The sequence below is a fragment of the Thunnus thynnus genome, chromosome 22 (assembly GCF_963924715.1).
Source record: "Thunnus thynnus chromosome 22, fThuThy2.1, whole genome shotgun sequence".
Taxonomy (NCBI): Eukaryota; Metazoa; Chordata; class Actinopteri; order Scombriformes; family Scombridae; genus Thunnus; species Thunnus thynnus.
Genome location: NC_089538.1, coordinates 17,710,956 through 17,722,484, shown reverse-complemented (window position 1 = coordinate 17,722,484; position 11,529 = coordinate 17,710,956). Strand labels below are relative to the sequence as shown.

At 39.4% G+C, this 11,529-nt stretch overlaps 1 protein-coding gene across 1 annotated transcript; it reads left to right on the top strand.

Moving 5' to 3' along the window:
- The first annotated feature begins 1,642 nt into the window (after window positions 1-1,642).
- LOC137174085 (kelch-like protein 33) lies at window positions 1,643-10,213 on the top strand. The gene is made up of 7 exons (XM_067579135.1): window positions 1,643-1,725; window positions 2,312-3,101; window positions 4,358-4,800; window positions 5,533-5,775; window positions 5,926-6,176; window positions 7,279-7,449; window positions 7,793-10,213. The coding sequence occupies exons 2-7, from the start codon at window positions 2,315-2,317 to the stop codon at window positions 8,313-8,315; spliced, it is 2,418 nt and encodes an 805-aa protein (XP_067435236.1). The 5' UTR covers window positions 1,643-1,725; window positions 2,312-2,314; the 3' UTR covers window positions 8,316-10,213.
- Window positions 10,214-11,529: the final 1,316 nt, after the last annotated feature.

Sequence of the window (11,529 nt, the reverse complement as noted above, 5' to 3'; positions counted from 1 at the left end):
TATGAAGTCATAAACAATAACTATATATTCTCCAACTTATACCCAGATAACCTTTTTTAAATTTTCTGTTCATATGATTTCTGGTAGCCGATCTCTGAGAAAAAAAAAAATCACACAACACAGGGTGTGTTGTCTTTCGGATTTTTGACAGCAGTAACAGCAGAGTTTGGAGTAAACAGAAGAACAAGCGGGTGATTGGTGGTAGCCTCAATAACTGATTTTAGAAAGGAAAAGTTACACCTACTGCAAATATACTGCAAACTCAAAATACTACACATACCGCCCTTGATTTTAATGTGGTTTTCTGGGAAGAAGGCAGCAAAAATTCCACATAAATATCGTTCAGCACAAAAATATTACCAAGACAAAATATTAACAACAAAATAATTCCCTCTTTAGCTCTTCAACTCATGCAGTAAATTACATGTGAAGATGAACATTTCTGAAATGTTTTTGGATCATTATTCATTATTTATGCAAGGATATTTCTTCAATGTATTAGATATTTTCAGTTGCTTATTCTGGCACTCCAGAGATCCTTGTAAATTATTATTGTGCCTATTTTTCCAAGGGAAATGTTTTTAATAGATTTTTTCATTTAAAAAGAACTTGTACATTTGTTATTCATTTTTAACAGAACAGTAATTCTTGATGACTGTGTATATTTTCAGATGTTCTGAGATGATGCAACAGCTGAACTGAAAACTTTCTGCTGGCTGACTCAACCTACGTTTAGAAATGCTGACTGTACATGACCTAATAGTGTTTACTACGTCAGTAATTCACAAGAAGGAACTACAGATCCTCCTCTGCTTTCATAAGATACACACTAAAAATAGGATAAGGGTCAATCATTCTACTTACTCTGTTCTATTTTTTACCATTGCCAACTCTTCAGCATGGACTTTAGTCATTCTAAAAGACTACTTTTTTAGCCAAATGTCTTTCCAAAGACATGGAACAATGTCAATCAATGTCTATTCAAAAACTAGCTAATAATTGTCTTATTTTAAACATGATGTGATGACCAAACAATACCCAACAGATAGTGAGGGCACAATAAGTAGAATTTGGCTTCTTACATCCGCATTTACACACTCATTCACACAGACACACACACAGCTTTTACACTTTTAAATATATGACAGAAACTATTGTACAGTATGTTACACATAGCCAAGTATGATTTATTTGTACTGTTTAGAAACAACAGTAGTAACAGAGGGGTGTCTAGAAAGCTTGTGTTATTGTTGATGTTTACAGTCACACACTACAAAAAATATGAATTTTAATGAAGCATGTAATCCATTTTTATACCTTTAAATTATAAAAACAAAACTGTCCATAAACAAGAAAAGTATCTGCCAGTCTGGTGGGTGAAATTCCCTTGTCCTTAACTTGCTGTACTTTTTTGAAAACAGAACATCTTAAATTCAAGCCGACCACTCCTTTAATAACAAAATATAATCTCTTTAATTTAAAATTTGCATTGAAAAAATTGAACAGTCACACATTTTCCCTCGTGGTTTAAGAAACAGACTTCTTAGTCTGTAAACTGCCTGATTTCTTAAAGGTTTTAACTTCTTGCAGTGTATTCTTCATAGTGCCAGCACCCAGCTATAATTAAACCTGCTCCATTGCCTCCTGCACCCCACATGCTCACAATGCCATTGTGCCCTGGTCAAAGTCACTTGTTACACCCACACTGATAGAGGAAACGACAAGGTAGGTTTCTAAGCAGCGTCTTGTTCTAAAATGAGATATTAACCATTTGTAATAAAGTGAAGACTCTTCTTACAATAGTTAATTGAAAAGACTGTGTTCTGCTGCTGTATCCCATGTCTCCCAGAGATACTGGGTGTTTCAGAGATTCTTATTTTGAAAAACGGTTGTAACTTTCCATATATTAACCTCTGTGGAGTATAGGGATATGCACACAAACAGGATTGCTCAAGAGAGCGATGTTTGGGTATTGACACAGTCAACTCTCTCAGCATTGCTAAAGAGAGTGAGTGACTAACATGCTTGTGAGAGAGAATGACTAGGATGCTTGTAACCTCCTGTGAACTTGGGAGCGTCGCTCATACTGACATTGTTTATCGTTCATTTTGTGGGCGAGGTTACGTTTAGAAAGCACAAAAGACACCACAGGGGTCATAAGGGAAATCAATGTGTGTCTGAAAGTACATTAGTGCAATGACTACAGTATGTGACATTTCCAGGAAAGCAGCATTCATACTGTTCCTCCCTACTGTCCCTGTGCTTTCCTTGTTTACTCATCTCTCCCATTTTGCTCTTCTGTTCTTGACAGGAAATGTCTGGACGTCTGCATCGTGACAAGCAAGTGGGTCAGGTCAGAAGCGTGTCTGTCCACAAAAGGACACTCCAGACTCAGAGAAAGACTGGAGACAAACAGCAAGAAAGAGAAGGAGTATCAGGAATTAGGAGAGAAAGAAGGGTAGACAGAAGGGATGGAGGTGAAGAAGGAAGGGTGGGAAACAGAAAAGATTCAGGTCCTGGTGGAAAAGGAAGACCAGGGACTCTCCTCCTAAACCAAAAATGTGACACAGACACAAAACTGAGGCATCATCCCCCCTTCCCCAAGGAAGACCCAGATCTCCTGCCTTGCATGCTCCCCTCACACTCCAAGTGTCTCTTCACTTGCCTACAGAGCCTTCGGGAGGAAGGACTGCTCCTAGACTGCACCTTTCCTCTCCAAAACAACTCCTTCGAAGCTCACAGACTTGTGCTAGCATCTGCCAGTCAAACGCCAGACGCGTTTTTTGGTTTAAAACAAAAACCTGTGCTTGAAGTGGAGGAAATAGCCCGTTGTTTGACCCCAGTTGGGTTAAGGGCTGTTCTGGACTTTTCATACTGTGGAGATGTGGCCGTGGACTTGGGTAAAGACGGGATAATGGAGGAGGTGTTGAATGCTTGCAAATGCCTTGAGATGGAGCGGCTCATGTCAAAATGTACTTCAAAGGTTGCGACCTCTGCAGCTGAGGAAATAGAGAAAAGCCTGACTGTCATCAGGGACTTATGGGAAAGAGGAGTAGGGTGTGATGTCACTATACAAGCAGAGAATGGAGAGAAATACCCGGGTAAGAGGCAACAGTGTGTGATGTCACATCCTGGGTCATTTTGGGAGGCAATGAGAACAATATTTGTTGGGCCTGTGTTTTGTTTTTATGTTTCCTATGGGCATTATTTCTGTTTTCTCCATATTCATTTTATAACCTGAGGCAATTGAATATTCAGATTTTTTTTTTTAAACAAAGACAGTATTGATTTTTCCAAAATAGTTAAATACCTCAAAAGATCATCAGCAAATAAATTAAGTTTACCTATACTGACACCTTTTGAATTTTGCCCAACTCTGATTTCTAGAGCAAAAAGGAGTGGGAGAAGTGGGAAACCCTGTCTAGATCCCCTCTCCAATGTAACCTTTTGATAAATTATCGGTATAAATGTTTATAAAGCTGTGGGATATTTACATAATCATTTTACATCTATAATATTTCTTTAAGTCAATAATCTCACAGCATTTCTTGCACAATTTAGTATGGCAGACTTGTTGGATGGAGCTGGAGTTGAGAGGAACTACAGTAGGTGGAAAAAAATGTCAGTTTAAAGGAAAATGTCTCCTTCAGATGCTCTTATCACCAATCCATGTTGCTAAATGCTCTCCATGTTGAGTTATTTTGACAAGCTAGTATCAAATTTTTGTTTGGTGCACCATTATCACGTAAACCTCTCACGTACTTCCACCTAATTTAGAGATTTTGTACATTTCCCTGTAACCCTTTCCCAGAATAGGTTGTAAACTTGTTGCTATCAGCTGTTAGCTATGCAGGTAGGAGGAGAAAGTTACAGTGATTACAACAAGCGAGTGAGTTTTTTCGTACTTATGAATAGTGAGTCACCCTTTTACGCAAATGTATACAATGGATGTTTCAAGTTAGGCTGCAAACCTGTGTACTATTATTCCTCCATGACACATGCTAACTCATGGTATGCTGTTGCAAGTGCAGAAAACATCCGGTTATACACTAGAATTATGTCAGAAATAGATCAGAGAAAAGTGTCATCGCATCTGCCGATTGAGATATGCTGATGATTAAGTTGTAAATGCATGTTTCAGAGGGCTGTCATTGGGTGTTGTCATAGTCTGTGGTTTGGTCCAGCCCTGAAGAAAGACTTAGTAGACATTTCAGATCATCAGTCATTTATTGAGGAGTTTTGGTGAGGAAGCCTTGTATCTGCTTGCTGGTGGCTCTACTTTTCCCTAATTTTCTACACTTTTATTCTCTCTCTCTACTTGTATATCCCTCTTTTATTCTCCCTCCACTTCTTTTAGCACACCGTGTGGTGCTAGCCGCAGGTGGGGACTATTTCCGGGCACTGCTCTGTGGAGGGTTACGGGAATCCAGTGAGGACGTTGTGTGCCTGCGAGGCGTGTCATCCTGGGTTATTGAATCCATACTCGGCTTCATCTACACAGGTCAGCTCAGACTTGGCTGGAGGCAGATTTGGGAGCTTACAGATGCACTGCTGCAGTTCCAGCTACAGGATGCACTCTCTCTGTGCATCGACTTCCTGCGGGACAGAATGGATGAAAGCACCTGTCTGGACGTGCTGGTGCTGGCTGAGACCTATGGGCTGGTACAGCTGCGGCAGGCTGCAGAGGAGTACATCCTAGCCCACTTCCAATGCATCTCTGCTGGAGAGAAGTTCAAGGATGTCCCCTATCCCCTTCTGGACAGGCTGCTTGAGAAGGACTCGCTGTGTGTAGACAGTGAGGTAAATACTGTTTTTTCTTTTATTTTACTAATGATGGTCAAAAAACAGCAGCATAACCATAAAGTCTAAATGTTTTAAGAAAAAAAGAAAACATGTTAAACTAACCCCCCAGGCCACAAGAATGTGCTCTTATAGGCCTACAATTTATGCAAGATTACCACTATCTATAGTTTTGCAGATAAGAGAAAAACAACCAACCAACCAACTTTCAATGGGAATCTGAATCACATAGTGAGTATGTACTTAGAAATGTTGTTTCTTTTTGTAGTCTTGTATGACCTGTATGAAGGTATCATGAATAAAATTATGACCAGTCCAGCTTCTGAAATGGGATTAGCCTGCCTCCTTTTTTCATTTCATATCATTGCAAACTGAATATTTATTGAATTTCTGAGTGTTTTTCAGACAAAATAAGCAATTTGAAGGGATCACTTTGGACTTTACTCATTTGTAGTGGGCATTTGTCATTTTTTGACATGTTACAGACATTTTGCACTTTTTACTAACCACTTTAATTAGGGCCTTGAAAATTGTCATAAATTTGTAGATTTGACAAAAAAAGACTTATAAATCAACAAGATTGTCAATTGCTGAACAAGTTTTACCAGTACCATGGCTTATCCTGCCAATTTTGAAACCTTGAATGTCAACAAAGAAGACAAAAATTCTGATGTGTGAACCTTGTAAATTGAAATGAATTTCTCTTCTTCTTTATTTCCCCTTCATTCTTAGATCGTGGTGTTCAATGCAGTAGTGAGCTGGGTGGAGGACAACCCCAAAGAAAGATTCCCATTTCTGCCAGGCCTGCTCTTCCTAGTTCGTCTCCCCCTCCTCAGCAACTCGGAGCTCCAGAAGGCCCTGAGCTGTAGCCTTCTTCGCAGAAGCCCTGGGGCCAAAGAAACACTAGAGGCTATTCGAAGCCTCCTAAACGGCGATTACAGAGGGCCTGATTGCCGACCTCGCACCCCAAACTACGTACTCATTATAATAACCTTACAGTTTAACATTGTTTTTATTGTATTATTGTATTTCTAGGTTGATAAAAACACATCAAAATACAGTTTAATTAGAAATAGAAATATAGTAGAGTAAATACAACCCATCCCTGCTTCTGTCCTGTTTGAGGTTCTGGTTCTGGTCGGTGGCGACACAGTCGATGATGAATTCATGAGGAGGGTTCCCAACCAGACATTGTGGTATGTTCACCAGCTCCACCATGGACCCGGTCTAATTAGAAGCATAGAGTGGAAGCCATTGGCCAAGCTCCCTGAACCAGCTCGATTCAGACACTCTGTCTGCCTCCTCAAGGACAAACTATACATCCTGGGAGGACGCATGTACTATGGATCACTGGACATCCTCAAGTGTGCTTTGAGGTAGGGTTGGGAGCACTTCATAGAGGCCAGAAATTCAGCTACTGGTGTTTGATATTTTGTGCAAATGTTCAATACCGTTAAATTTGAGCAAAAAAACCCTAAAAAGACACTGTACACTACCAATTCAGCACCAAACAACAAACAAACACAGTTAGCGACTAGCTGGTGAACATGGAGCATTTAGCAGCTAAATGGCCATATATTTCCCTCAGGAGTTGGTAGAGAGCAAAAACAGAGCTGAAAGAGTGAACATTGGACTTACAGAAGAAACACAACTCTAAATGAATATTGATATTGCTTCATAACTGCTGGATATGTATATAAACAACAGTTTGCTGTCAACTTGTTTCTGCTGCCCCCTAATGGCCAAAAAAATCAGTTTTTGCAGGCAATGCAGGTTTAATTTTATGGGTAAAAATATGGATGGCAAAGTTCCAATTTATCATTTAAACCTGTGCTTTTCCTATTGTGACATGTCTCACATGAAAAGGCCTATGCAGCCTTTCAGATTGTCTCGATATGACACATCCCAATGTTGCTCTCCTGGTGATCCCTTGGTGTTTTGCATCAGTAGCTAAATATGCCCCCATGTGTGATATCAGTACTGATCCCACAGTCTCTTCATGCCCCATATCCAAAAATAGCCTTCCAGCTCTGTTTTTGTTTTGAAAGGACAGTTCACAGTTTAAATACTTGACATTTGGGGGCACTGTTGGACTCTATAACAAATACAGAGATTAATCAAACATCACTATCATGCCACTGCCACCCTATCCACAGTTGCACTAAAACAGTCTGGAAGAGGTGCAATGAAAGTTGACATTTTTAACATGCTATTTTTCCTCATAAACTTATATTCTTCAGTATCAGTTCTTTTACCTATTAAGTAATTTGTTCTGAATTTATAAATATATAACTGGTCTAGTAGCTGCCTTGTTTAGCCAACAGCAAAGCCACTTCTCAACATGCTGAACATGTGATATAGTTTTAGCTATTTCCTTATAAAATATTTCTCTAAGAAATCCAACATAAACTAATCAAAAACAAATAAAGGTCATTCTTTTAAAAAAAATTTAAGCATCTACTCTATCCCACTCTCTAGGTTTGACCTGACCGAATGTAAATGGGAACGACTGCCTGACATGCTGTGTCAAAGGGACTACTTTTCTGCTGTGTGTCTAGAAGGGAAGGTCTTTGCCCTGGGTGGTAACCGTGACGACAGCCAATACCTGGATGCCGTGGAGTACTACACTCCCGAGGAAAATGCCTGGAGGTATAGTGTTACTTTCACTACAAAATGTTAAGAAGCAAGTTACTTGATTTTAACCTGAGGCTAGTTTCCAAACATAAAATAACTGGAGCTGAATTACATGGAAGCATGATGACAGACTGTGTGCAAGAATTTTCCATTTGACATAACATTTGAAAAACATATTTTCAAAACCATGAAAAAAGTTCTATCTCACTTTACAGCCACTTGAGGAGAATTTTGAGGGTAACATGTAGGTCATAGAAAGTTTCGAGGGTCATAAAACTAAACAGTAAGGTGTAATTTATCACTTTGTTCTGATAGGCACCCTCACCCAGCTGGTAACTTTGTGTCCTCTCCCCTGCAGGCGGGCTCACTCTCTGGACACAGCTATCTGCGGCCATGCTGCAGCCGTACTGGATGGGCAGATCTATATTTCAGGGGGCCTCGACCTTCATCAGCGCTGCCTCCCCACTATGTGGCACTACCACCCTTCCCGTGGCTGTTCTCCCAGAGCACCCATGACTGCAGGAGCGGGACGGGCAGGTCATGTCATGTTAGCCTTGGGGAGGGGGTTGGTCGTAGCCGGAGGGCTGCAGCCTCTCTGGATCGGTTTTGGAGACCAACTCCTCTGTGAGCTGTACAACCCCCAACACGACTCCTGGTCCTCCATCCCCGCCCTGCCTCGGCCTCATCTGTCACCAGGGGCTACTGTACTTGATGGCCGGTTGTATGTTGTAGGAGGGTCTTCAGCAGACACAGCAAGGGATACCAAGTGGGTGCATCGCTATGACCCCAAGGAGAAGTGCTGGGAAAAACTTGGGGCTATGCCACACCCATATACAGATCTAGCAGCTTGTACCCTGCCACTTCTTCACCTGACTGATTAAAAATTAAAGTCTTTAACTGAAGGAAAGCCAAGGAACTTTGCCAATATTTGAAGGCAGTATTTTAAATTTTTGTGGAAGGCGCAATAGTACTATAGTGCAAAAAGGTCCCACGCTGATCATATTTGGCACATCAGAGATACTGAACACACTGAAGGTACCTAAGCGACAGTTTAAGTCCAAATAGCAGTGGAGTCTGAGTCAAGATCTGGCCCAAACGGACTCAAGGCCAAGACAAAAACACAAAACAGTACCCATTTCCACTTGTTCATACTGTTGTCTTTCTGTGATATAACTTCAATCACTCAGATGCAGTCTTTTGTGTTTAGGAATGTGAGTTTAATCAGTTACTGTGTATGCTGAGCAGAAATCAATAGTTTTAACTCTGAGGGGGAAAGGTTCGTTTTATTGAGGTGTTTATGTTAAATTGTCTGAACGTTGCATGATTACTTTTTTAACACATTTTTGCATGAAACTGCACATCTAAAACGAGGATGCTTGGCTGTTAAATGGCAAAAAATGGAAAATAAGCAGTACTTGTACTTGTAAGTGACAATGCAGAACAAGTGCATGTGATATTAAAGAAAATAATTTTGCAGCTCTCCGGGTGACAGTGGACGTGCCTCTCTAGTGTGTGTGGGAAACAATGGGTAGAAAAGGAGAAAAAACATGGGTACTACAGCCCAAATGGCCGTTTATAGCAGAAAAAACTACTCCAGAGTTGGAAATGATCTGAAACATCATCATTATAGCTTTGGCCAAATGACATGTACAGTAAAGGATCCTTCACTTTAAAATAATCAGGTTTTCTAGAGAGAATAGATTCAAAGAATTCAGAATATTTTGTCCCCCTTCATTGCTTATCTGTAATAAATCCAAAACAATTCCAATGATAACTCACTTTTGGGTGCCCTGGTGGCCTAGTGGTTAATACGTCATCCATGGAGCTTTGTGAAATGTTCTTTCTCACGTCTCTCTTCCAAAATTTGCTATTATTTTTCTAATGTCAGCTACTAAAAATACTCTCACTCTCTACCAGACACCGCAGAAAGGGAAACTCCGCAGACTATACAAATTAAGGTCAATTTACTCATCATGGGAAGGACTGCTACTTACTATGTGAAGACAATTGTATAATGTCTTCTGTGGGTCTTGTTAAGTCTGAAAAATTGATTTTAATTATTGAAATATCTAATAATAATCCCCTGCTGCTTTGGTTGGTCTCATTCAGTCAGTCTGTCAGTCAAAATGTCAGGATTTATCATGTTTTATGTGAGCAGCCCGCTTTCAGAAAAGGACGGCAAGAAGTTCTGCACACAAGTCAGCAGGTCCTCCAGTACGCCCACCAGACTGATGTGGACCATTGGCTGTACTGATTAAATTAAAATTAGCTTTTATTTTAATTTATCATATTAATAATGTGTTGTGATTGAGTTTATTCTGTCTTGTACACAGAGTTTTGTCTGTCATTTATTCTGGACTACATGTTCAAAGTCAACTAACAGTTTGTGCAAAACCTCAAAAAATTTCAATGAAATAACTTCTCATTATTTGACTCAACTTCTTCAATCCAAGGTGATGTTAAATGAGGTCACAAAACCACAATGATGCATGTCTTGCATTGCACAACAGTTTTGTCCTATATAGATGCCGTTCAATGTTCCACTCTCACAAACAGCTTCCTGTGATAGAAATCTAATACAGCTAGAGTGGATATGTGTGCTGCACAGATGGCTGGCAAGATAATATGATAAGATAGAATAAGACTTTGTTGATCCATCAGAGGGGAAATTTGTGTGTTACAGCAATGCAGGAGACAAGGAAATAGATAAGAATAATAAAATGAACAACAGTCTTGAATGTTGATCCTTTTCTTTTCATTAAAGGCTTTTTTCCGCTGACTGCTCATCATCTCTTTATCTTTTTGCATTTCCCTTTCTATTAGAAATAGATTTCTTTGAAAGGACAATGCTCTACAGTGAGTGATCCACAAGGTAGCTTTTTGACCCAGGGGCTTACACATTTTAAAAGTGTATTTAATGACTGAGTGCTCTATTTCTGGGACTGAAGGAAATGCTCCACTTCTGCAAGCTCTACATATTAAGTTTCATTATGTTTTGTTTTCTTCTTTCATGTGAGTCAAACTGGTATTGAACCTGATGGTGACCTAACTGTTGTGCTTTATCTCCTGAGACACATTGGGTTATTAAATCAGCAATGAGGGAGAGGCAGAGAAAGAGAGAAAAAGCAAACAAAGCAGAAATTGAAATCGGCAGACACCACTGTCAGTCAGTGACTATTCAAACACATATTTTATGAAAAAATCTTCTCCATTTATTTATTCTTTTAGAAGAATTTCCTGTCCAGTTGCTCTTTCCTTCATGTGAAGACTTTGTCTTTTCATTCTCCTTCATGCCATAATTTGACATGTTATTACAAACAGAATATAATTCAGTATTAATTCAAAAGGTGGGTCAAATGGCAAAATAGTGGCTAAGAAACAGATGGGCGCTTATTGGAGCCAAAGATGTTGGAGGCAAAAAAAAAAAAAACAACATCACATCGGGGGATTTAATCATCTACTAAGGTTTAATGAGGATAACTTTATAAAATGTTGTTTCCCATTTCTGATTTTTCAGTTTATGCATAGTATATGTACAGTTCAAGTATATTTTGAAGAGGATTGTGGGTGGACTTTGCTAATGTTATGCATATAACTTTCTATTTTTTTTGTTCTTGGGTGGTAGAATGCAGGAACATATATTTTTGTTGTTTGTTTGTGCTGTAAAGATGGTTTTATTGCGTGGAATAATGCTCTAAAAATGTGCTTCTAAGATGTAGAGGAATCTGTAAATAAGTTCAGATTGAAACATTTAAACATTTAACGTATAATGTGTACATTTAGATAGCAAGTAATAAGCTGTGTGTTACAGTTTGGAATACAACAGGGGTCAGCAACCTTTTGGATGTCCTGTGCCACTTTTACAATGTTTAAAAAAAAAATCACAAACCTGAGTGGCAGTTAATTTTCATCAGCATTTATCTATTTATTTATTTATTTACTGCTGCTGCTTGTCTCCCTGGCTAGACTCTGCATGCCAAAAGATCTACACACACACACTTTATTATTTGTTCAAATGTATGAAAATTACTAGGGCACATACACTGATTTAGTGCGACCTTTATCCCTGTCTTTCTTTGCTGAGCTGCGTGATCT

What these genes read in the sequence shown, in the direction of transcription:
- LOC137174085 (XM_067579135.1), top strand. Translation starts at nt 2,315, where the DNA reads ATGTCTGGACGTCTGCATCGTGACAAGCAAGTGGGTCAGGTCAGAAGC. An exon ending in CGCTGTGTGTAGACAGTGAG is followed by an intron (nt 4,801 to 5,532) that starts GTAAATACTGTT and finishes CTTCATTCTTAG; the next exon opens with ATCGTGGTGTTCAATGCAGT. An exon ending in CCCGAGGAAAATGCCTGGAG is followed by an intron (nt 7,450 to 7,792) that starts GTATAGTGTTAC and finishes TCTCCCCTGCAG; the next exon opens with GCGGGCTCACTCTCTGGACA.